This window comes from Calonectris borealis, chromosome 6, assembly GCF_964195595.1.
Source record: "Calonectris borealis chromosome 6, bCalBor7.hap1.2, whole genome shotgun sequence".
Classification (NCBI taxonomy): domain Eukaryota; kingdom Metazoa; phylum Chordata; class Aves; order Procellariiformes; family Procellariidae; genus Calonectris; species Calonectris borealis.
Genome location: NC_134317.1, coordinates 22,251,721 through 22,279,471, shown reverse-complemented (window position 1 = coordinate 22,279,471; position 27,751 = coordinate 22,251,721). Strand labels below are relative to the sequence as shown.

Sequence of the window (27,751 nt, the reverse complement as noted above, 5' to 3'; positions counted from 1 at the left end):
GCAGTCAGATTTGCCACAATCCTTTCTAACAACATAAAAATCAGCTCAATTAGTATTAATAAGAAGTAGGTACAGACAGCAAAACCAGAATACAACGTTTAGTGGTAAAGATTTATGCGTATAAACAGCATTAGTCAAAAATCAAACAGTGATTTCTAATACACTGGTCTTAATACTGTAGGGCATTTCATAATAAATTTTCTACCTTTTTATTTTTGTCTTCTTACACTGAACTGCACGTTTGCTTCATAATTTATTGAGAAGTGGATGTTTTATAACCTTACTATACAGCTGTGTTTTTACACTGTCTTCTGTTTATGGGTGAACATCAGAAAAAGAAATTGTTTTCCAGTTTGCAAAAACCCGTCATATTATTGCTTCTGTCAGCTAAAACTCTTCAGTTTTGTGTAAGACTCTTGCAGCGTTGTGTAATTTGTTCTGCCAATGGTAGCTCTACATGGCACAGCAATACCCCACTTTATAATTCAAGGGGACACTCTCATGCATATCAAAACACAGCTGTAAGTCAGTACTGTTTTACTTCACCAGCACTTATTTCAATTCTAACCACTCTATCAAAGTCAAACTTGAAATCAACAACTCCTGTATGTAAAGGTATCATTGTTTACATCCAATTGTACATCCAATTGACATAAAATGCTCCAGAATTATAAATACAGTTTCTACAGGTTTCTGTTTATATTTTCATTCATTGGACCAAATTCACCCCTGGGGACTTCCACAAGAGTCAAGTCAAAAAAGCAGCATTAGAGATGCAGATGGTCCGTTCTTGCAGAAGTGCAAAATATCAGGAAGACAGCAAGGCCAAAAAGAGTGATTCTGGTTCCAAAAGCAGTTTCACTGAGCAAATGACTCATCTACTGTGATAAGGGAAATAAGCCTTCACTGAAAAAGCAGACTTCTTTATAATGTGCTCCTGTCTGGCAAACTAAGGACAGGTCTGGAACTCTCCATTAAAGCTGCATAAAGGATCTCACTAATTGCTCAGCAATGCTAAGAGGGGTCAGTGACCTGACATGCAGGCTAGGTGTGCAGATGGAGCCAAGGCTATGCCTAAGCACGTAGGGCCGAGCAGAAGCTGAATGAAAAATACAGAAAACTACAGAAAAAATGGAGGAAAACAAATAAACTTTCTCTCTCAGAATAAATCAATTATTTCATGTCAAAAGTCTGAAATGGGGGAAAAAATCATAAGGTTAATGGGCAGAATACAGAGGGAAATTCTACTTGTAAAGACTGAGGAAGGGAGGGAAGAAATGTTAGACAACTTTCCACCAATTCCACTGCTGAAAGGATTCAATGGAAGCATTTTAACCAACTACACAAATAACAGGGACTGGAAAAAGCAGCATGAGAATGGATTACATGAAGGAGAAAGTGCCTATGGGATGTACAGGCAAATAAATCTTAGGTTCAAATACTCAAAAAGGCAGTCAGGCACTTAAATCTGCAAACATGCTTGCTGGAATTTTTCAAAGCTTTCCAGTGGTTAAATCCCAGCTTTTCATAACGAATGGTGGAAACTTTGATTCTTGGCTATCTGACTGCAAACAGCTGGACTTGATCTCACAGGGAGAAATTAATTTAATCTGGAAGTGTTCTACCTCTCTGAAAACTTTGGTCAGCATTTCTCAGGTCTCTGTGATTTGAAACAAAATGTTAGCTTCTGCTTTTGAAAATAGGTTCTAGACTGTAGCAATTTTTCTGAGGCTCTGAAAGATTTTGATAGCTGGACAAAACAACAGAATCTCATGAAAGGCGTTCTTCTCTCTTCTCTCATTAAATACATCCCAAGTGGGGTTGTGCACCTGGCTGCGTGAAGCTCTCATTTTAGCATTTTGAATTATGTAGTGTGGCTGATGAAGGCAAATGAAAACAAATTCACCACTTAAGATCCAATCTACTTTTAGAGAAATCTGAGGTAGACTTCGAGGAACGCTGCCACAATAACTGAGCCGCCGGGAGAGGTAATTCTGTACTTACTGTGCTACCACTCTAATTGAACACTCAGAATACAATTAACACATTTTCAACAGCCAGCTGCATCACATCAACAATAATACAGGTTTTCCCTCTACCATCTAACTCTTTATCTAGCCAGCTAAGCAGTACTTAGGAGGCTATCGGCAACAGGCCCATACACTGACTCAGATAAGATTACACTCCCTCCCCTCAACTTAGTGGGCACAAGTCCAGGTTCTCGGATAGCAGTTACTAATTCTTGGCAAGTTGATCACTTGTCTTGCACAAAGGGTGGAACAAGAAAAGGGAGATGAAGGAAGAGAGATAAAGAAAGGGAGGGATGGGTGGAAGAGTAAAATGCTTATTTACATTTGTCTGAGAATTGGCAAAAACGTCCTGTTTGTTTCTGAAAGGAGGTGGGAAAGAAGGCCGTGTGGATAGAGTAGGCATTCTTCCAGACAGGCAGGAAATTCATGATAAACTCTGCAGAATGAAGCATAGCAGAGTGATGGGCACTACCATCACATCCAACGGGAGGAGAAACTGTGCAGCTGAAATGAGTGCTACTGCACGTTGCCTTAACTTCTGCTGCACTGCCCAGTGACCAACATACTGCGTGTGCAACATGCTGAATGAAAGGCATGTTGTTACCACAGTGCAGTAGCCAGAAGTCTCAAAGTATAACCAAGGACGGCAAAACACGATACCAGCTTGTCTAAATAATTCAGGATAAATGTCTTTATCTCCTTTACCAAGTGTATACTAGACAACAGTATTCCATATTGCACCACAACCATCTGCACTAGGACATCCTTCAATACTGCATTCGTTACAGAGCAAACAGATAATTACATCGAGGTGGGCATTAATGAAATTCAGATTCTGTTTAGTGCAAGCAATCCAACAATACTACTGCCAGTAATGCTTCAAAGTTTCTGCTTTTTTGAATTTTTCCGTTAAAAAATAAACAATTGCACTTACTTCTGCCCCAAAACATAGTAGTTTATTCTCCATTATACATGGTAAAAAGTAACCAAGACCAGAGAACCAAGAGTCAGAAGTACTAAATTCTGGATTTAGCTGTTCTATTAACTTACTATGTGATCCAAAAAATTTTCTAATTTCTTTACATAGTTTACTTTTTGTTAAAGATGCGCACAAGGTATTGGTACATCTTGTCTGCCACACAAAGATGCTGGGAGAATTAATTCATTAGCTGGTTTATAAAACACTATGGACTACTTGCTTAAAAGATCCCATAAAGCTGACAAATAAAAAAAGTATCACTGACATTCACAGATAAATGAAGAGGCAGTGGAGTGGGAAAACACACATAGGTGCACATGTTGATCAGCCATAGGATGATAAATCAGCCACATTTCATCAGTAGTCAACATTTATCTTCTCTGGGATTTAGACCTTGAATGAAATCTAATAGGACTTCATATCCCAGGCTGTCCTAGTTACTTAAAATGACAATGCTAAGCTAACTTTACGTAACAGGTGACCTGACACACAGATGTTTCTGCATGAGAGACTTCAGATGAGTTACCCAAGTTTTTACCTGAGAAGGGAATGAAATGATATGCAAAATACTCATTAAATTCAAGAAACTTTGGTCTATAGCACTTGCATGTCCTGGAGCCCTCAAGCTGCAGCACAGCTAAATATTTAACTATAGTAAATCCAGTACATAAAGGCCTGTACTGCAAACTTCTTCCTCTTCTGAGTTTCAGCTCAGCCAGCTGCTGTTAGGACTGTGTCTATATCACTGTTATGCTCTGAACAGATGCTTCTTGGTTCTTGCTGAGTGGAAGAACAAGCTGGTTTCCCTTTTCAGATCCTGCTGTCTCTTAGGTTTTCAGTCCCCAGAGTGGGATTTATGCTACTAATGAGTGCATGGCAAATATGAGGGGAGCAGCAGAGACCCACTGTGCACCGAGAAGAGTCAGATGAACCAGTCACCCACACAGCATTAATGAAACAGGGAAGGAAGGACGGGGTGGGGAGAGAGAGATGATCTTTCAACAGCATCTCAGATGGATTCCTCAGATTTTTTGGTTTGGTAATAATGCTCATTACTCTCTTCTTTTAGACAGTAAGTTGATGAAAGATCTCTACAAAATGCAGCGACAGAAGGGACATACACTCTTGAGTCAGTATTCAGAGCAACATTAAATCCACACACTTCAATTTTATCAGTGAGCTCAGCATCACGTGGAGTTCTGCTCACCCATACCAGCCCCACATCAGAGGATTTCCTGACTCGGTGCTAATACAAGCTCCGCTGCTGTAGAGATGGGTGCCTCCTGTTCTAATACTAATCGGGAACAATACCTCTTTGCAGAGATCACAGCCCTGCCACTGAGACTGTAGTATTTTAAGCCCTGCGCAGATCAATGGGATTTCCAATTACTTAACTAAAATGATGGAACAGGCAGGAAATTATTCATGTTTGATGTACTGTAAAAGAGACCATTCTGATCAAGCTGTCACTGTCCTGGGTTCAGCTGTGCTTTTCTCTTCACTCAATTTCTTCTCATCAACAGCTATTGCCCATTAACTGATTTTGCAGCCACTGGTATGAATAATAGTATTTCCACTCTTGTGGATAGAAAAAAACAAGAATACGAGGTCAGAGACACCTTCACAATCCAAGCTCAAATCTCAGGAGAGTCTTTCAATAGACATTAGGATATGGAGAGAATTCAAATTTCCTAGCAGAATGTAATTATACTCAGCAAAATGTTGTATCAGTAATGTGTTCTGGCAAAATGCTTGTATAAAGGCCTGTGATCATAACATAGGCACAGAGAAACTATGTTATGCTAAGAATGACACTTCCAAATCTGAAAATCTCCAGGCACACATAAAACTTTTATATGAGCAACAGAGAATACATATCAAGATCCATTTACCTAGAGTTCATGTTATTCTCCAAATAGGAAAGGCATTTATTATAAACTAAAGGAGGCCAGTTTCCAACCTTTGCAAAACAGGGTATCAGAGAACAAAAAAGCCTTCCCCATGCCTCTTTCTGTTGACTAAAAATAAGTGCAGTACCTCTGCTCAAGGAATATTTCTTCTGCTTGCTTTTGGAGCACACACTGACACACTGCCTTGTGTTTAGCTATATGCCATGGCAGATATTTTGGCTGAAAAAGATTACCCAAACTTTTCTGTAAATGCAGGAACTAAACAGAACTAGTTCAAAAGCCCACAAAACATCACAGAACAGCTGCAGCCAGTTCTCTGCCAGGTACCCAATGTCTTTCAGGTGGCTTACATACCATCAATAGCAGGAGTACCACACTTTGGATACATTGGCCTAGTCCTGAGAACATCTCCCTAGAGTAATGGAATAATTTTAAAATCCTTAAGAATCACGCAGCTTAAGGAAGTGTGGTGGCACAGTGGCTGCCAAGGACTCATCTTTCAAACAAATGACTCAAGTATTATGGTCCAGTTGTGGAAGAAATGCCAAAAGATGTGGATGGAAAAAAAACACCACCAAAAACCCAATTAACTGTACCTTTGCCCCCACAACCATCATAAGAATTTCCTCCACAACAAAGTCTGGGAAATCAGCCTCAGTTCTCAGTTTAATCCAATTTTCTTAATAATCATCTCTACTTTTATAGCTATTATGGATCAAACTCTGCCATCATGCAACATTGATGAAACCAACAGAATGTGCTCACTTGCATGGGTGCTGGGTTCCTCCCCAAGTGTTTAGTCACAATGACCTCCTCCTAGCTGCATCACGGCTGTTGATCATGGTGTTCAAAAGCCATTTACTATTTCAAGCCGGTAAGTTAACTATTATACTCCCATGCTTTTGTACAGCTATGATTTTTATGTCCCACATACATCAGCAACTCGCAGTGAACCAGTAGCATTGTTCCGCTTTTATATTGACTCTGTAGCTCTACAAAATATGCTCCACTAACAGAAAACCCTGGTGCTACAGATAGAGCCTCTAAGAGAAAAGGGGTTGAGAAGAAGCAGAATGTTTGCATGTGCTCGAACTACCTACAGCCATCTAGACTGTCAGCACTCATATGGGCTGTCTGTGGTACTACTGTACCAGCATAACTCCCCCCTCCAAAGAATGGGCAACGCTTAAACATGTATTTTGGGGCAAAGTTTCCTCACATAGCACGCCCTCAGAAAAAAAAAGTCAAACTTCAAATTCCCATGGTCAGCCTCTTTTTTTCTCCCCTCCTTCTCGCAAGTGATGCAACTTCAGAGAAGACTTGGAGAACCTCAGCTGACTACAAAGCAGCTTATATGAGAAGCTGACTACCATGGCAGAAGCAACCCTCAGTTCAGCTTCCTTGGGTCATCCATACTCTCCAGTCACCATGCCTTGCTGAGCTGATTTAGAAGTGGCTAACGTGCCTGGCCACAGGAAACACGCCAATGCCGATTCCCTTCCCCTGAGACATTTACTCTCATCAGAATAATTCTGAGCAAAAGAAATGCCACAGCAATGGTTTCTGTCCTCTTTTCAATCAGAGCACAGGTTTTAGAAAGGACTTATTTCATAATAAAAGGAGGAAAGTGGAAACACTGACTGAACAGCCTATCTTTGACAACAGAAAGCATTATTACAGCCACAGGGTACAGTCTATAGAAACTAAAACTGAGGATAAGAATCAGCTTTGGAAGTCTGATGAAATCCTTTTTCATATAATTTTCTCCTGTTGTGATCACATGAAAATCTTAAAAATGGAAACACTGAGCAAATGCCACTTTTTGTTATTTACACTGCAAACCCACAATGGTGAATGACACCTGTAACCTTTCCATTTCTTATAGCTTCCCTGTAAATAGCTGGATCAGTATTAACCTGGCACTCCAAACACTTCAGCTTTGCTTCATGTAGCACTCAAAGGCCTGAGTTCAAAAGCACTGTAAACAATCTGAGGAAATAAAATTACTAGGCATCAGGAAGGACAACATCAAATAACGTACATTTTGTCAAAAGCAGATGGGATGACAACATTATATATGCTCTGCTAAAGAGCTAAGATAAGAGTTGTGAGTAAATTTATGGAGACTTCTTTTTAATCCATAAATTGAAGTCTATGAGTTCTTCAAATATACTACAATTAGCTTGCGAAAAACTTTATTAAATGCTTTTGCTAAACTGATGGGTTATAAGTTGCCTGCTGAAACTACAAACAGCCTGAAATATAAGCACATTAGATAATTTTTGTTAGTTCTACAGCATCCACTCACTGACAGCCTGAATAACATCAGGAATCAAGTACCTTGGATCAAAATCACAATTTATTCCTTCAATATCTGCCACCCACAGACAATTTAGATTGTGCTCTCGTTTAGACAATATTCTGAGCAAAATGAGCTCAAAACAGTGTCAGAAGAGATTTATTTTCTTAATAAAAAACCAAGTTATTTTACTGTAGAACAATCAGAGATGTTTGTCCAGCTCAATACATAATACTAGCCAGGCTAGAAAGATTTTCACTGACTTCAGGATCCAGTGAGAGTAACTAAAACCATCACAAAACACTGTGTTCATTCAGAGTCCACACAAAGTCTGGGCAGTTGGGATTTATCTGGCTACCTAAATTCTTACCATGACAAGTAACTGACCTGGATTCTTGCTTTAACTAGTGCCTACGTATTGCTTTGACATCGTAGGATGCTTTTTAATGGTAGGTTTGAGCTTTCTGTTTTACCGATATGTTCAGAGGAACAAAGCAGGGTGACTCTGCCAGGGTCCACATGCTGCCTTCCCACAACACACATGCTCCAAGGGCCAAACAGGAAAAAATGTGCCAGGAAAGAAAACCAGTATGAAAGACGACGAGTCAACTTCCCTGCATGTTAAGAGCTGCACAAAACCAGCCAATATCAGCTAGAAAAAGAACAAAGCTAGGAAAAAGAGAGGTTCAGCAAATCTTTGCTGCAGCTGCTACTTATTGGGGCTCTGCGCTGCCCTATTTGTAACTCAAGCTGCAATTTTGCTCAGAGAAGCTGATTCCAGGATAAAAGAAAGGAGAGAGAACAGTGCAAACTGGCAATACTGGATCACTATTTGGAGACCCAGCGTGTGCATTAACAGCATGGCTATATCCCACGCTATTGTTCAAGCAGTGATGAAACTTGGGAAGAGCTATTCAGCCAGTCATGCAGAGATGAGAGAAAGACTGGTAATAAGTAACTAGGGTTCATTATAGCACACCATGGTCAACAGAAGTTAATTTTAACTCAGCGAGGATCATGCCATGCTTGTCTGGTTCATGCAGATACTCACTGCTGTGAAAAGGCAATTAGAAATCAGCCATGAGCCAGACCGTGTGTATTCTCATGAGCTTTAAAAATGAAAGAATAACAAGGAACAAAGTTGTTCTTCAGAGGACTGGCAGACCCATGCTTATATAGGATTTGTTGGCATAAAAATCCCATTTAGCAACCGTACGTTGCAGTTGATGAGGAGAAATGCACCTGAAACAGCTCTGAGTTGCAACAATGGGAATTATTTTTGCCATCTTTTTTTTTTTGACCGAACCTTTCTAAACAGACTCAACAAAAGGAAGAGCCGGTTAAGACTTATCTACTGACATAAAAAAAGACCATACCAACTAACCAAAGTGGTTGACTGTCTGTCCTCACAGTTTTTAATGAGGTACAGTAGTCCGGGCACTGACAGCATCTGAAGAGATCAAGGATAGGAAGGCATACAGACTACCTGGATTACACCAAATTTGCCTAGGTGAGAATTTGAGGGACAGCACATGCAGAATGTGACCTGTGTTCTTTATAATCAGCTTAAATCAGGCTTTCATCTACATTTGTACAGTTAAGCGACTGTTTTACATTTGTCAGTGCATATATGCAATATGCACATACTGAGACCTCACAGGTCGCATGAATGCTGACGCTGTTTTCCTGCTTCTTCGCCCTTTGACAGCAGTACTTGTCAGCCACACTTCCCTGAAACCCCCTGTGTTCTACCTCTCACACAATATAACTGATTATAAAAATAATCACAAGTAGTGAAAAACAACTGCATACTAGTACTAGTCAGAGCAACCTGAAAGAACCTGAACTTACCCAGCTTGGTACTTTCACCTGGTAAACATCAGTCTGGCTTTCCTTGGAGCCTTCTCCTTCTTCTTTTAAACCCCAAAGTTACACCTTTACCTGCAGCTACCTTAAGCTATCTTTTAAAACGATGAACAGGTTTAGTAACCTTGTATCTCCCTCCATGCCAACCACCTTTCTTCCACTGAAGCTCTTGGAAATACCCTGGTTCATGGTCACTCCGTGAAAACAAGTTCAGATACCAAACTCTTCACAGCATTAGGAGATTTATTCAAACTGCCCTGTCAAAAAAAAACATGTATTCCAGAAGAATAACCAAAGTAAGTGAGTAGTCCTCCATCTCCTGTACAGCCCAGACTTGAGGAGTTTCACTGTTCTCACAACATGAACTCTGCAGCTTGCAATGAGCAAAGTAAGTTGAAAAATGCAGTGCATCACCTTCTTCACTCACGTCTCCTGGAACGGAAGATGCCTGTTTGTCCTCTGCACACCTCAAAAAATGATTAATAAATATTACTACCCCATGGAGTTTCCCTTCCTGGATATTGAAAGAAAAACAAAACAGCAGCAAAAAGCAAACCATTCCTTTATCAACAGAGAGAAGACTATGTCCATTAACTACAGCAAAAACAAGCATTTGAGGCCTGGGGAAGAGGAATTGCAAGGCTATTGAAATAAAGCAAGCCTTGAAGTACCTGCTTTGCCCAGCCTGATTAGACTAGCCAAGGGCTCACATAATTTATTAGTTTGAGATTGCTTTCATTCTCCCTACAATCCTGTATCACTTGAGAAGGCATCATGTTCCCCCTGACTCATGGAGAGTTGTGTTTTATGTTGTAATTTGCTAGAACAGTGATTATGCGCAAGTGAGAGAATTTCACAAGCAAAATGTCTTGTCAGTGAAAATAGCAGCTTTACTCCTACATTCACTTAGCAGCAGGAGGCAGAAAGTGTCCTGGGGTTTTTGAGTTATTGCTGAAATGAACTCCAGATGCTTGCAGAAAGACTGCTAAATATATACCTAATTGCCAGTTTCTTTTGTCTTAGCCCTGCTGCTGAAGAACCTTCAAACAACAGCATTTGATACATTCTGAATTCTTTATTAGCACCTTTATGCAAAATTAAATGGCACTTGTGCAAAGCTGGAGCACAACAGCATGCCAGTGCTTCATAAGCGACGTCTCTGGAAGCCTGTCTTGGGTATTCGCCTCCCTGTGTGGGGGAAGTTTTCTTATAAATTACAGTCTTCCTTTTACATTACACGCACACCAATTTTATACCTCTCAGTTTTTATGCTAGAAAAATTTGCATATTTATGTAATATTAATCAGGCACCAAATTTTGCTATTTTGAATATTCAGCAAAGGAGAGCAAAACTATGCTTCCTGGCCTGCTGCCACTCCAGTGACTCATCTTTGCTGACATGCAAGCTAATGGGGGTGAAGATTTAGAATTGCTGCTTCATAGAGAAAAAGGATTTGGGAGAGACAAGCTCATATGTCCCGTGCTTCATCCCTGCTAACCCTGAATCCCACATGCAATGCCCACAGTACAGCTGAGAACTATGAAACTGCCTCTGGGCTCTGTGATTATAGGTGTATGTAAGGGTAACCATTAGAAGTACATACATCAAGGCTTTGGTCTGGAAATAAGATGGTCTTAAAGATCACATATACCACACTAAACCATTTGCATATTCAAATAAATAAATGTGTTCTTTCATTGATTAAGGGAGAGGAGAGGCAAAGGGATCGCCAGTGTAACCACTCCATCTGTGACACAGGAGCACACTGTTGGCTGCTGCATTCCCGTAATACACAATCCCTCTGCCTTCACTGCCTTCAAGAGTCCATGCTGATCTTTCCCATCCCAGCAGCAAACCTCACCCATGGCCGTAACCTGCTGCCCTCATTAGCCCAATATTCAATACCAAGGGAGCCGACATTAACAACAGAAGGTACTGTGCAGCCCTCTTCCCTTTCTCTCTTCCCCTGATCTACTCACTTTGATTTTTACCCTGCTTTCAGCACTGGGCCAGGGCTACTCTACAGAGCAGGATTCAGACAAGGTTCAATCTAAAGTGGCACAGAAGTGCTGCTGTTACCTAACATATACAGGAACGCATGGGCACATCCAGAACACCAGCACAAAATGCCACAGCTGTAAAGAAGGGCTCAACTTTTGACCCTTGCTAGGTAACTTATCACTGTGCTGGTAATCTTTTCCGTGACTCCGCCAGTCAGACAGCATGAGGTGCGTATTATTAGGGACACTTACACAGACTTCAGCTCTAGGATGCCTGACTCTCATTAGCCATGTCAATCTTTAATTCATAATTTGCCTAGTCCTAGCAAGGGCTTCCTGCGCAGTGTGACACTTGGCTGCAACACTTCACAGAAATCACTCGAGACAGCGCGAACCTCCAGCTTCTGAGCTTCAGTTCCAGTTTTAAACACACAGTGTTATTTTAAACACTTCCAGTTGAAAGTGTGGACTTTCCAAAACTTGACTACCACAGTAAGGATGTAAAGGATGGGAAAATCTTGACCTTGCTGATTTTCAGATGTCTCAAGAGAAAAAGCATATTGGGCAGCTGCTTATAGTTAAATGTGTGAAGACTAATGACCTCCGTCAAAATCATGCACTCTGGACAAGATTAATCTGCTCTTTGTTGACTATTCAGCAAGGCAAGCACATAGCAGTGATCTGGTAAAGTTTGTGTTTGAATAACAAAAAATTTCAAGTCAGCAGTTCCTTCTTTGCCATTTCAAATAATAGAGAGTGAGGTTTAAATGCTGGAGTCACAGTTAAACACATAAGGTAGCTCACAGAATCACAGAATGGCTGAGGTTGGAAGGGACCTCTGGACGTCATCCTGTCCAACCACCCTGCTCAACCTGGGTCACCTGTAGCAGACTGCCCAGGACCATGTCCATACAGCTTTTGAGTATCTCCAAGGATGGAGACTCCACAACCTCTCTGGGCAACCTGTGCCAGTCTTCAGTCACGCTCATAGTGAAAAAGTCTTTCCTGATGTTCAGGCGGAACCTCCTGTGTTTCAGTTCATGCTCATTGTCTCTGGTCCTGGGCACCACTGAAAAGAGCCTGGCTCAGTCTTCTTTACACTCTCCCTTCATATATTGACACATATTGATAAGATCCATCCTGAGCTTTCTCTTCTCTATGCTGAACAGTCCCACCTGTCTCAGCCTTTCCTCATGTGAGAGGTGCTCCTGTCCCTTAAACAATCTTAGTGACCCTTTGCTGGACTCTCTCCAGTAGTTTTGTATCTCTCTAGTACTGGGGAGCCCAGAACTGGACACAGCACCCCAGGTGTGGCCTCACCAGTGCTGAGGAGAGGGGAAGGATCACCTTCCTCAACCTGCTGGCAACACCTTTCCTACTGCAGCCCCAGGATACCATTAGCCTTCTTTGCCGCAAGGGCACATTGCTGGCTCATGTTCAACTTGGTGTCCACCAGGACGCCCAGGTCCTTTTATGCAAAGCTGCTTTCCAGCTGGCCAGCCTCCAGCATATACTGGTGCAGGACTTTGCACTTCCCTTTGCTGAACTTCATGAGGTTCCTGTCGGCCCATTTCTCCAGCCTGTTGAGGTTCCTTCCCTCTGGAAGGGAGCACAACCCTCTGGTGTGTCAGCCACTCCTCCCAGGTTGGAACATGAGTAAACTTGCTGAGGGTGTACTCTGCTACATCGTCCAGATCATTAATGAAGATGTTGAATGGGCCTGGACACAGTATGACCCCTGGAGTACACTGCTAGTTACTGGCCCTCAACTAGACTTCATACCACTGATCACGACCCTCTGGGTCTGGCTGCTCAGCCAGCTTTCAGTCCACCTCACTGTTTGCTCATCTAGCCCATATGTTACCAGCTTCTCTCTCAGAATCTTCTGGGAGGCAGTGTCGGAAGTCTTACTGAAGCCAAGGTAGACTATATCCACTGCTCTCTCCTCATCTACCAAGCCAGTGGTTTCATCATAGAAGGTTATCAGATTGGTCAAGTATGACTTCCGCTTTGCCTTCCCCTTTGTGAACCCATCCAGTCATCACCTGACTGAGCCTTCCTTGAAACAGTCGTGTACTGCAGTCTCCAGTGGCTGAACTGCACTGGTGGAATTGGGTCCTCCCTCCATTTCTCAATATAAACCAGAATGTAACAGGCAGATGAAATCCTACGAGCAGGAGTGCCACAATTTTTCCTATCTGAGATCATGCAAGTAGAAAAACTTGCTTACTTCATTTACAGAAACTCAGTGAATGGCCAAATTAGCTTCAAGGAAGGACTGAGGAAAGGGAAGCAAAGCTGTTTAAGAAACAAATAATTGCTCCTTGGAAAAAATAACAAGCATTTTTAAACACACAGTTTGTATGTCTATCCATTTTCTCCCTTTGTCATGGACCTTCGCCAACTCACAGCGCAGGAGGGACCAGGCATTATCACATTATCTTTGGAGTCATTAAATGTTAAATGAGACTTCTATGTTGTACTGTTAAGCAGAGATGATAACACAGCTCCCTAAGGGCACTTTGGTCTTATCCTGTTTGCATTAACAAAACCCCAAAGAGGTATCATTATAGAGGATTTGAAAGGAAACTGTGGCAGAGAGATTGATATTGGCATCTGTAAATCTTCTGCATGCTTAAATAAGGAGCTTGGTGGTAATCTCTCTAAATAAAACTCTGCAAAGGGGGTAACATTTCTGGCATTCTTGATGCTTCCCAAAACCAAACCCGTCACTGTTATCTTCTGATGCAATGACAGATACCTCTTGCTCTCATAGGGATACAGAGATTTGGGTTATTTCTGTTCATACGAGACAAAGGAAGGATCCAGAACACAAAAGAGTGAAGCCAACGCCTTCTCCCAGCCCTCTTCCTATAGAGAGCATAGGTTACAGAGAAACTTGAATGGGTTTCTACACTGAAGTACAGCAGTGTATTTCCTAACTAGCCAGCTGCCTTCTGGATGTTGAAGACCCTAGCTAAAGAATCAAATGTCTATGTCTTATTTGTGTGCATGCATGTGTATGTATCTAGAAGAGAGAGTATGTGCACATGCAAGCAGCTGCCTTTGTCTGGGAAGAGGTGAGCTTACAGTAACACAGTAACAACCTTATAGAGGTATGTATTACAGTGTCGTGGTTTAAGCTGGCAGGCAGCCAAATACCACTGCAGCCGCTCGCTCACTCCCCTCCCCCCCCCCCCAGTGGGACGGGGAGAGAATCGGAACGGTAAGAGTGAGAAAAACTCGTGGGTTGAGATAAAGACAGTTTAATAGAACAGAAAAGGGAAAAAAAAGGAAAAAAAAAAGTTGTAGTAGTAATAATGATGATAATGATGGAATATACAAAATGAGTGATGCACAATTCAATTGCTCACCACCCGCGCTGACCGATAACCAAGTAGCGATCGCTACTTCTTGGAACATGCCTACTGTTCATATACTGAGCATGGTATGGAATACCCCATTGACCAGCTGGGCCAGCTGTCCAGCTATGTTCCCTCCTGCCTGCGCTTGGTGGGGCATGGGAGCTGTCCTTGACTAACTTCTTGCCAATACAGGCAACCAACCCCTGACCTGAAGCTATGTGGTCTCCAACCCACTTCTACCTTTAAACCAGCAGAAGCCCTGTATGTTTCTTGTCTAGCACCCAGTAAACACAACGGCGCTCTAGCAAATAGACTATTTCAGCACCTGGTTATGTCTGAAACTCTCCTTGGTGCTTTAAGAAACAGCGTCATGTCAAAGAATCATATTCAATTACAACATAGTTATTTCCAAGCTTGTTTGATGCTTAGCATTTGAGGAAAACGATACGCTTACTCACCATAAGGGATATATGCCAAGCCTACTGACAATGAAGACAATGGCAAATGTAAGGAACAGAAGGTCACTCAGTTTTTGACACTTGCAATAGTTTGCCATTTTGGCCGCCTGTAAAAGAAAGAAATGTCTGTTTACTTCTGTGAGGACAACTGAGTTCTCTTGTATTGTGTATAAGCTGTAAGAAGAAGAAATCAGATTTTCATGAGATTGCTAACATTTTCATTGGGCCACTTCACAGTGACCTCCTAACTCCTCTCCACCATGCAGGTAGAAAATGTCTTCTCAGAAAAAAAAACAGACTGCGTAAAACCAGAGTACATCTCTCATTTCTTCCCTCCTCATTCAATTTCCTTTTTGAAATCCTACAATTTCAGATTCACAAAACTCTTCTAAACCTTTTATTGAACCCCATTGTGTTTATGCTGTCCTCTTCCCCAACCTCTTTACCTACCTATCTCTCACCTTTCCAGTATGCTCCCCTTGCATTTTCAGCACCCATCCATTGTCCACCTGCCCCATGCTCTCTGACCTTCTAGTGTTGCTATATATAAGCTCTGTCTCACATCCTCTATTGTGCCCCATACCCTATGTTTTCCTACAGCATCTCTTCTTCCTTTCTGGCCTATACAGAACAGTTTCTACCTATAAGATGATACCCCTCCCCTTCAAATCTTTTTCCAAGGCTCTTTTCCCCTCTCTTTCCAACTTTTGCTTTCCAACTTGTTACCCTATGCCTATTTTTACATGCTTTTCTCATTTGTCTTCATGCAGTCTTCCGACTCCTCCTCAGTGAAGAAGTCCACTAATTACTCTTCTCTCAAACCGCTCATTAAAACACTGATCTTCCTTGAAGTTTCTTTGCACTCTTCTCCCTGAAGAAAACAGCATGTACAAGCAAGCTTGTTTTAAGACGTCTATGCTGCTTCCACAGCGTTCATGTGTGTAAGCACTTACTTATTTTAAACCATCTGCTTCAAGGCAGGGACAGTCTTTCTTTATGCTTTCTGTCAAATGTATCCAGAGAGTCACTGCACAATGAAGTACACGCAGAGTCTGATTTAGTGTCCACTTAAATCGCTGGGAACCCTTTCAAAGTCCCCCTCTGAGGGGACCTGTATCCAGCTCCCATATTGAGAAGACGCTTACTTGTGCAGACTTTCCAGAGCGCGAAGAGGGAGCAAAATTACCACAACTATGCATATAGAATACTATTCTGAATGCAGAATTCAAACCAGAGAATTGTCTAAAATGGTGAGAGACACTCTTGCATTCTGTCTGATTTTTTTGGTATGAACACACTGAACCTGAAAGCGCTCAATGCTCATGTCAGACAATTCAGATGCCAAAACCAACCTGGACTTTTGGATGTTACATAACTTTGCAATGTTTCCACTCAAAATCTGAATATAAAGGATATCCTCACTAACAGAAAACAAGTTAGGAAGCTCACAAAATATGAGGAAAGCCACCAGTGCTCACCAAAATATGAGGAAAGCACCACATAACCATTCTGAGTCAGCCTTTTAGTCTATAGTGGACACAAATGGATTTCCTAGCAGTTTGTACTCACAGTCTGGTTCAAGGGAAAGAGAACACTTTGGTGCCACCATGCAAAGCAGAAGAGTAACTAACACCTTGATTTTCAGATGACTGAAAGTTCACATAGGAATTTTGGATGTATTTCCATGGTGGCAGTCTAAAAAAGCTGGTTTCATAGTGTGTGGAGCTGATATTGCTATAGCAACTTGCAGTAGTATCACGCCATTTCTCAAAAACAGTACATCTGTTGGCTCATCAGTTCTCAAATAACAAATCTACAAATTATATTGATAAGGAAGGACTACGAAAAAAGGGAAAGAGTATGTTGTTGGATGGAATTGGGCCACCTAAGACAATACAACACAATTTTCAAAGCTTAAAAACCATGACTACAACTGAATTACACAGCTCTTCCAGATACTCTTACTAGTCTATTTAAATCCATTTATTTTACAATGCAGCTATTTGCCTTGGTCTGAAGTGTCCATTCCCTGCTCTTTTAGAGGAGTGTGTTAGGAGATAGCTGGAACCTGACAGAAAGGATTCAGGTTGAACTGTCAGCTATGTGGGGCTCATACACCAGAAGCATACCAAATTGGCAACTACTCACATCCATACACTGGCATCAAAATTGTCAGAGTGTTCATTAATTGAAGCTGAAAAGTCTCAAGGTCCCCAATAGGTGGGATTTTAAGTGCTTCAGCAGGTTAGGTTACAGTGTTTCCAATCCACAAGCTGTACTGCAGTGCAATGATACCCAAAACCCCTTAAACAACTTAGCTGGGATTCTGACAGTTGCCTCTCAGTAGCCTAGATTTCAGCTTAAACTAATGTGATGGCTTCCTAGGCAAGTAAATGACTCTACATTTGGTCTGTCCTGCCGTGGCTAGGCTGCTTTGAGTATCCAAGATAACTTTCATTGAGACCTAAGAGAACAGCTATGTATTCCTGAAAAACCTGCTATGACTCTTCTGTACCTGCAGATGCTTTAAGACCTATGGAAAAAAACTTCACCTCTGGTATTCCTACCAATATATACTATGCAATGAGAATAGCGAAAATGTTGCATTCCAGCTTTCCACTGGACATGTTTCATTATGAAACGGTAGGTGGAAAGAGTCTAGTGGCCTCTGGAAATAGCTTTTAATTTTTACAAATATGTAACATGTAAAACAGGTCAGGTGCACAACTGATCCATCATGGCAAGGTATTTCACCAGCTTCTTTTGCAGTTTGGTAATTTTATTCCTCTGCACTGACTTTCCCCTCAGTAATGTCAGCAGCGTGTAGGAGTCCATCTTCTCTCATACAGCACCGGGGCTGTGACCCACTGCCCTAGCAGAAGAAAGCCTGTTGAGTGAGTTGTAATGGCCCTCCTAGTAAATGCTTCTCAGGAGTTGTGATTCTCTTTCTTACACTTTAGACTGGCTTTAGTATTTCCAGTCAGAACAGACTGAACAAATTGACTAGAAGGACCGCTAAAGTATGGGGAAGTCTATTTGCTGAATGTTTGCAAATCACGTGAGAATACCAGCAAGTTCTCTTTGTCTTAGCCAGTGAATGAACAGAGGAATTGAGAAAAAATATGTTTCTCACTGTGTTCAAGGTAAGGTTTTAGCTAGTCTCTAACAGCTGCTCTCCAGTGGTTTTATAGTTCCACCCGCACTGGTCTGATCTGGAATGAACACTGTCAACTACATCTGTCTGGTAGTGAGAAAAGAGGAATGAAGAAAGTTTGGGTGAACCCACAGCTAGCAGCTAGCAGAATGGATCTACACACATTGCTAAAACAGAAAAATAAACTTGTAAAGATGTAATTATTTCTAACAGGAGAAATCCAGATTCTCTGTTGCTTTCTATCTCATGCAGTCATGTGCCTTCTAGATTAAAAAAAGATTAAAAAATAAAAACAGATTTACAGCACTATCGAATCAGAATGGCAAGATTTTGATTCTGCAATAGGTGACCATATATTCTTGCATAACAGGATCCCTGCAACTACTTTAGTAAAAAATAATTTCAGACAAAATAGTTACTAACTTTGGTTTGATCTTGATGGAGAGTTCACAGGCAGCCTGATCCCAGCATCACCCATAGCTGTCTAAAAACTGATGCAGATACAGGATGACAACATCTCTAAATTGCCGCTATGGAAGTTACAGACCATCTTGACTTAAAAAAATGTCTATCATCCCTTCTTCTCCAAAGCCAACTGTTTAATACTGGCATCTGGATGTGAAGGCACAGGAACCTGGAAAATCCTGGGGACCAGAGGTCAGCTCACTGCCCATGCACAGAACACCCACTAAGTTGTCCAGCACCCTCTGCCCAGCAAAGCACAGCAGAATCAAACTGTGACACCTTGATTCTTTCGGACACAGGGTTCTTGCCCCACGCATCACTTCAGAAGAGTCAAGAAACCAGGAGGTTCTATCCCACAGAGTCATCACTTTCCAGATTTTACAACTTTGAGCTTTTGACTTTAGCATGTTGTAATTAAAATCTGTGCGTAACCCTCCCTGGCATGCAATGCATTACCAAGATACTGCTCTGTACAAGCAACTTATCAAGGGATAAAACAGCCTAAAGTCACAAACATACACTGCTACAAGTGTCATATACTTCAGCAAGGAAATACACTGTATTAATCACCATTACCATCTTGAGCTGGCCTCTTTGCTTAAGAAATACTTGTTCTGAATAGCAAATAGATTCTACCTATTGACATGCTAGCTCTCAGAATAGTGAATACCACGTACAGACACTGATGATATAGTATTATCTCACCTCTAGGACAACATCAGCCGCATCATGGAGACATAAGGTCAAGGTTCCCACTCGTGTCAAATTGGTTACATATGAGAAGGTTATCAGGGTGACTGTTACAATGTGATGTGTAAACATGATGCCAAAATCCTAGAGCAGCAAGAAGCAGGGGAAAAAAAACCAAAAAACAATGAACCAAACAGTGAGATTCAGTACTCTTATGCACAAATGGATGGGTGTTTTTGAAACCCAGCATTATGGCTATGTTACATAAAGATCCTGCTACACAAGTGCATTAAATACCCTGCTATATATTTCACTTAGGCTGAACAAAATTATCATTGTACGTTAACAAAATGCAAAGAGATTATTGAAAGCTAGGCAATATCTACGCTTCTCAGTTCATAGTAATTTAATCTAATGAAGTAAACATTTGTGGCTGAAGTTACTTTGAAAAGGCATATGTACATACAAGTCAAATTACACCATACTTCTTATATACCAAGCAACATATAATATGCAAAATAACGCACCATTCACAAGAGCTCAAATAGCTACAAAGGAATGGGAAACATTTCCACCGCACTCAGAGTTATTGACAGTCACCTGCCAAGCACAACGGAAAACTTTCACAGAGCTGAGAAATTCAGTTCCAGTTTTTTATTTGTTTGTTTTTAATGAAGCTGCTTTGTCTTCACACTGTAACAGGGTCAGAACAGGGTCTTCAAATGAGCTGGTGTAGCTCCTCCTACTCAGATCTAATCTGCTGCCTCCCAAATGATGCAGGTTAGTCGGTCTCCAGATCAGCAACTCTGAGTTAGTTGGCCAGCAAGTAACTGTTACTATTGAAAAATACCAGGAGTGGTGAGGCTCCATCACATTCCCAGATACAAGCCAAGGGGCAGGCAAAGCAGAGAGAACAACCCATCTGCCTGGCCTAGACTCCCAGACTGATTACTGAGAGAACAGGACCCGCAGAGATGAGACTCTTCTCTGCAAGGCACCAAGGCAGTCAAAAAGAAGTCTTGCTGGAGTTTGCTGAACTACCCGCACAGCTTTGAGAAAGTGGTATCAAAACCCTGAAGAAAAGATCACAGGCATGATTTGACTGGGGAGCTTCTCCACGCACCGGGTGTAAAGCTGCTCCCGCAGCTCTCAGCAGATCTAGCGGCTCTCATGCAGGGCTGTCTGCAGGGAGAGATCCAGGCAGTCAGAAGCAGTGGCTCCTCCAGGCAGCCTGCTCACCAAGCATCTTGGGAGGTGGCATTTGGCTTTCTGGCAGCTTTCGTGGGCCAGTCCTGCTGAGCTGTGGTAGTCTTCAGCTAAGCGGCCCACAGCAGAGAAACCGAAACTGAGACCCTGCAACCTTTAGAGGGGCAGCACCTGGTTTGCAAAGGGACTGAAGGTACATGTGTCGGGCAGGACGGCCCTACGGAAAGTGCTGGTGAGCTCCCACTAACAAAGGGTCAACTCCAGAAAAGCAGCAGCTACAGCGGATGACTGCTCTGTCTCTCCAATACTGGGAAGGGTAACTGCCCAGTGCCACCATACCTCTCTTTGGGAATGCAGCAGGCATGTAGCAGGCACCAATGCTTTCAAACACGTGCAGTGCCACTGCCTCTCAGTACCAGTATTTGGCTTCACTGTAATGTACACAATGGAAAAACCTGCAGCTTCAGCAGTCTCACTAAGCGAATAGGACCTCCTCCCAGCCTATCATTTTATGTTTAATGCTATCAGGTGCTACAAGGTCCTATTTTCTATGCATACTCATCAATGGGCATTGCCAGTATTGCCAACACAAAGCTGGGGGGGTGGAGAGAGGAGAGAGAAAAGAAAAAAAAAAGACTAAAAGCAGAGAACCGTATCCTAGTTTGTTATACATCCAACACTTCTCAGCCAGGTTATTTGGTCCTCAGCAGTGTGGAGCACAACCAAATACATTCAGCAGTCATCTCAAGCCATTGCTTTAAATGGCTTTCTTAAAGCAGACTGAACAAAAAGAGAATTAAAGGCTGTTTCCCCTTCTAAGAATCTTAAGGGAAAGCAGGGAAACAGCATCTTAGTCATTTCAGTAACTACAAACCCACACATGGGGACCATTTCACCATACCGTAATCAAAACAGCAAAGCACCTACCTTATTCCCTGGGATTAGAAATAAGTTACTAGCATTACTATATGGCCATACTGCAGTCTAGCTCTTCACTTGCTTCAGCTGCAAATGCTAACGCACTGTTCTTCATTTTCCTTCTGACTGCAATTATGTTAGCACATAGGCAGTCCAAACGGGGGAAGAAGCCAAGTAGAAAATTCTCGTCTGTTTTTATAGCTGACACATTCATGTTCTACAAATACGAGATTTCTAGTCCCTTTTGGGAACTCTTCAAGGCAGTCCTGACAATATGTGTTATTCCTAAGCAGCCCTAATGCTCTTGGGCAGCAGTCTTCTGCACTTCTGCATGAGGCTTACAGAAATGCTGTCCAGGGAACTCCTTCTCTGACAATGTTCTTAAAAGAGATAGTTACCCGACTCTGCCAGCTCTGAAATGGAGATGCTGGACTGACCTACTGAAAATTGTTAGGAAAAAGCAGCAGTGATATAAATAAGACTACTTTTGTCACTCTGGTCCTTTCTTTCCTGTTTATGACATTTCTTTACATCAGTAATTAATTCTATGCTTTGAAGATGCTACCTGTTAGATTTTAATTATACATAAGGGTAATGAATACATACAAACTAATGGTACAAGTCCCCATAATTTCAAGTGGTACTTGACAGAAGAGCAGCTGTACAGGAATGGGCTTTTTCTTTTTTTAAATGTATTTCAAACTGCATGTATGTTTGTGCAAGACGCATTTATTTACAGCAGATTTGTAGCCTCCAGTTGTAATTGCTGAAAGATATCATGTGCCTGTGTCGAGAAAATACATGAATAGGAGAAAGAACCTACTCCTGTCACCATCAGTGGGAAGAACACAGGGCAGATAATGGAGAAACCCCATGGGACTCAACTTGTAGACAAGCTCTCTGGAATCAAGGCTTCTGCTACCCACGTTTGTTTAACATGACATGCTCATTGACTAAACTGCCAAGTGGCTATGGAGCATTAGTGCCACTGAAGGGCAAAACATCATCTTCATTAGTCACTCCAGCTTCTCGAAATGGGCTTCAACAAGGATGGGGAGTATCACCAGTTAAAGGTTTCAACCATTACAATTCTAGCAAAGGTCTGCAAAATGTACACAATCTAAATTCGTTTCCTCTGAAACAAAAGAAATCAGCTCTACGACTCTTTTTTTTACTGAGTTTGAAAAAAGAGATCCAGGATCCAGATTCAGTGAAATACAGCATAAATTTTCTAGAATCAAAATGGAACATTCAAGAAAATTAGCAGCTACAAATTATTTTATTTTGGGAATAAGTGAACTGTCATTTTTTAAAAAAAGTAAAACACAGAAGCTCTAGGAATTGCCAAATACTTGGAACTAAAAGGTGTGAATACACAGAAAGGTCTCCTAGGTCTTCTACAAACCTGTTAAAACACTGACTGAGAGGAATTTTACACATTCCCTTAAATATACCGGTCAAATGTTTTTCTATCAAACAATACTTCAGGTATCCAGAAAGCATGTAAATAAGCTTCACTGCCTTTAAAACTCATCAGGGGCTTGTGAGAGTAACGAAGTTCCCTGATCTAATTTTTTTTCTATGTTTTACAAAAGAGGAGTATGGGAAGCTGGATAGAGATGATAAAAAAAAAAAAATCATACTAGGTTGCAGTCTTTGAAAATAAAAACCCGTAAGGGTAGAACATCATTACAGCAACATAGTAGATATTTATGAAGCAAACAACATGCCATTGTAAAACTATAAAAGTTAATCTACTCAGTTCGCTGCCTTAATGCCAATCGTAGATATGTGCAACAGCCTAAATAGTTTGCTCACACCTCTTCAGCCAGACAAAGATAATCTGGTGGAATTTATAACACCTAAATAAAGACAAACAGGTATTTGAAAGCCAGCAAACCAACTGGAAGTAATTTTGAAGTCATGAATTTGCTATTAGAGAAGAATAAAGTGGAGATGGAAACAGCAAATACATTCCTCTTCAGCTACAGCGAGTAAAACACCAATGCTGGAGTTAGGCCAGTGCCAAGTGCTGGTGCTTTCAGAGGAGACCTACCGTACCTCACCTTGAGAGAAACCCGGCTACTTAAAAGTGGTTGGCTGAATTCCTGCAGTGCACGAGGCTGCCAGGGCACTTTTGATCATCCCAGACTACAACACAACCACTGCTGAATTTAAAGTATCTAAAATGATAACCAAGACTTAGATAGAAGTATTCCTCTCACTGTAACATGAAAACATCAACAGGTTTCTCAGGCTGAGAACTGTTAATCTGCTCTGTGTAAGCTGTCATGAAGTATTACAATAGCACCTGATATTAGCTGGCAAATTTCCTGCTTCTTCCAGTTAAACAGAGCCTTATTTCATATGGGTACCATTTCACACATTGCATATTGGGTACGTTAAGATGTTTCCACATTTTTTAAACTAAACACGCTCTTTAAAAGAGAACTATTATGGTGCTGCAAGAGCTGGTGTCTCTGACAAGCTTGTACTAGTTTTTGTCAACTACTGTAAGCTCCCAGTGCTAACATTTTTAAACTCATGGGTTTCCTTGACAGCTTGCACTTGCCCCTGGCCACAGAACAGTTTTACTGTGTGACATCAGCACACAGCTGCATTTCTCCAGTCTGATCTTCCTAGTTATCAATTTTGCTTACGCTACAAAAAGAACTGTCTCCACACTCCAAATTGGTCAGTGATCTAATAGGTTATTTATAAATATGGCATCTCCACTGTCTCCTGCAGGGTGCTTATAATGAAAGGCTTTTGATTGCTATCATCGCACTGCAGATACTGTGCTCCTGCTCTCTGCTGGACACTGGACATTCTCAGACACAGCAGATGCATGGGACGCTGCTTTAATCTGGTGCTCTGGGTTCAAGCACTTCAAATCTGTGGCAGGGGTGTTACTTAGCTGTCAGCAACCCACTTCCCCACCTCCATCTTCCATTCCATTTCCACAGTAAGCTGCTGCAAAGTTTTCCTGATAACAAGTACAAGTCATTTACATGTAACTGAGAAACAGACTTGCAAAAGATTTTTTACTTGCACCTGTACTATGGCTTTAGCTCTGTGCTCAGCTCACCAATGGGGACAAACTCTCCAAGTCATGAGGGAAAAAGCTATAGCATTTACTCATGAGATATATTGAATGAGAAAGGTGTTACTGACCCTCCCAATGGCCCTTTTCAGAAGCGTGCTTCAGTGCTGAACCTAGATGCTGTTCAGGTAGCCTCCAATTACTTTTCACGTGAGCAAAGCAACTAGTCAGGAATCAATTAAATATTCTTTAAAGATGTACTGTACTGCAAAATTGCAGTACTGTTGCAATTGCAATGCTGTTACATTTTCCTCTGCCTCAAGAAGTACACAAAGAAAATAAAATATAACCAATGGCACAGTGCACAGGGCTGAATATGAATGTAGGGGGACAACATATTTCTGCAGCAATAACCTGAACAATTCTGTAACATTGCTGTAGAGGTTTGGTTTTGCTTGATATATTGACAAATGGCTATTCAGTATTGCTGGGACCTGCAGCTTATGTGTATTAGTCAATGTTTCTTTTGATTTAAATTAATCTCCACCATCATAGAGCTCTGTTGAGCACTGTTCTTCTGCATCTCTGTTTTCTGAAACAGTGAAGTTGTACTCATTTCAAGCTCATGATTAACAGAATTTTTAGCATCTACAGACAATGCAAGCAAGGGATTTACATGTATTCATCCTAAATTGGTTTTGTTTACAATTTACCCTCCAATATAGATTTTAAAATTTGTGGATGTATTCTTGAGATTTCTACTTCTGGAAAAACTTGGAAATTCAAATAGAGGGGTGTTCTTCTATATACGTAGCTCTGACACAAGACTCCCAGGAGCACACTGTGGTTCCAAACAGCAGATAAATTTCTTCAGGACATACTGGATCCTTCATTTACTCTTTTCAGGGTTATGCTCCTGCTAAAATTCTAGTAAACAGGGATTCTTCCATTAGCACAGCCTACAATCATTTAATTAAATGACAGCAGAAATAAAAATATTTTAAAATCCTTCCAAACTTTTTAAACAAATAATTTTGCAACATTAAAAAACCCTGCAAGAATAGTTCAATGGACCATTATTATAGAATGACTGTTGTGCTGCCTGTTCTCCTTGGAGGAGAGAACTTGGATGAAGGAATATGGAACAGGTTGCTACTGATACTGGAAAAATGTTTTTATCTGGCCAGAGTTTTATTTTCTTGATTAATAGCCCCTTAATACCAATGCTCAACTACTTGACATTTCATAACTGTAAAGGTAAGATTAAATGTAACATCACTTTTTAATATTAAATGTGTCCCTGTTTTTACCACCCCTTTGTAGAATAAATTGAAAGCCCTCATAAATCTTACCAAAGCGATACTGTGAATTTATGAGGCAGTCTTGCTCTGTCATTGATATTTCATCATTTAACTCTTAGAAGAAACAGTACATCTACTAGCTACTATGTGTTCAATTCCATTCAAGTCACTGTATGAGATCAGAAGGTTTTTTTGGCTGATGCTATTTCCCCTTGGATATTTGATTACTACAGGCTCTTCTTCCCCATGTGCAGAAAAATCCTACATAGTAACAAGGAATAGAGTAAGACAAGCGCTTCAACACCAGTTTCTCAGTGACGAATATCTGCAAGAGGTGGTGATTAGAAAGAACTGTATTTCCAGTTCACCGCACAGGTAATCTACGTATTCCTCAAGTCAAGAAAGATATGTGCTTAAAGCTTTCATTTTTAGTCTCATTGTTCTTACCTTTCTTTTGATGTCAATGAATTGAGAAAACATTAAGGACCAGTAGAATGACAATTCAACTATGTAGTAATAATGAAGGTCAGGCATCAGTGGCTGAAAGATGGAGATGAGAAAAGGTTAATAGAGTCTAACTGACATTACAGGCAGCTGTCTATAGGAGACATGTTTAATTACAGGGGGATTATTGAATTATACATAAGCATCCTATGTAAGAAAAATTATGATAGTTGCCTCTTTCAAACTTTGATGGCTCCGGAAAAATAAAGCTCCCCAACCTACCCTCCTCTTAAGATTTAATCTTGACGGTATTGTAATACCAAAAAACTATGATGTTGTCCGTTCGGAACCTAGAACAGACTAAATTCTGAGTACTCTTAAGTTTGTTTTGAAAGATCACGTGAAACATCTTGCTGTACATCAGTAATGTGGGTTTAAAGAAAAGCAAAAAAAACAATGCTAGAGCAGATTAGAGAAAAATAATGCCAGTATACAATCTCATCTGCTCATGATGAAAATGTTGTGAGCTTCAAACAGGACTCTCTCTAACATAAAGCCTACTTTTAAAGAATTTAACCATTTTCTGGGAACATGTTAACACTTGGAAAGAAGAAAATAAAATAAATTTATCCAGGCATCTTGCTTGATATACAACATCATTACACAGATGTTTAAAAGTAAAAGAAATAAAAATAACAAAACACAGGAACTTATGCACAACCAAAACCAACCTGCGGCAACTTGAAAGAAGGTAACTGGTGGCACGCACAGGCTGTTTAGCTCCCAGCCTAAAAGAGCCAGTCCTAGTAGCTACTCTAATTTCCATGCGATTGTGCCTCCCTGCTAGTCATGTCTTCCATCGCAGTGATAGAGAGGGGCACTGGCTCAGGAGAAGCTCCTGAGGACATCTCCTGAGGGATTAGATGAACCATCTCTAGAGCAGTTTGCACTGGCACAACCATGCACCCAAGCAGGGTATGAGCTATTCCCATTGGCAAGAGGCTTTTCAGTTGCCTCTTTTATTCCCATTCCCTTTTGCAGACCAGTTCTTTGCAGCTGAAAAACAGTCAGTAAGTGCCCACTGAATGCTCTATATGGGTTATTTAAATATAGACACAGGCTTATGCTTTATGAAAAATGTGTACACTCAAAATCAATCTTTTGAAGCCATTTCTTGAGCCAATATAATCCTTTTCTGATTTAGTGAGACTGCCAGAAAGCTTTTAATTAGGTGTAATTAAAAAAATGGAACAGAACATGAGCTAGCAACGAACTGTGACTATTATACTCATTATTGCAAAAGAACTCACTGGGAAAATTTCTAGTAAAACAATTAAGATTGTCAGTTGCTTTATTAACAATAGCATTAGTATTTCTAAACATATATATGATGATAAAGAAGGGGGATTCTAAAGATATCATAGTTTTCCTCCATGAAAGGATCAATAGTGTGTGTTTAACTTAGTCTAAATGTTACGTTTCAGTTCTCCATAGACTTTAGTAGGACTATTCTGTGCTTATGGGTAGAGTTGTCACCCAAATGATCCATTTGACTATATCTACAGATGGATTTCTGCAATGCTGTGTTGAGAGTCTTACAAAGAATTTGTAGCAAACAAGAG

At 41.0% G+C, this 27,751-nt stretch overlaps 1 protein-coding gene across 2 annotated transcripts in view; it reads right to left on the bottom strand.

Annotated features, from left to right (window-relative positions):
- The window catches only part of CERS6 (ceramide synthase 6), a 126,076-nt gene that overhangs the window by 7,799 nt on the left and 90,526 nt on the right, over positions 1-27,751 (bottom strand). For both annotated transcript variants that reach the window (XM_075153127.1, XM_075153125.1), the window contains exons 6-8: positions 26,133-26,225; positions 19,233-19,361; positions 14,909-15,015 (exon numbers count right to left, since the gene is read on the bottom strand). In XM_075153127.1, the coding sequence (XP_075009228.1) occupies positions 14,909-15,015; positions 19,233-19,361; positions 26,133-26,225 (329 nt within the window). The remainder of the gene's footprint in view (positions 1-14,908; positions 15,016-19,232; positions 19,362-26,132; positions 26,226-27,751) is intronic.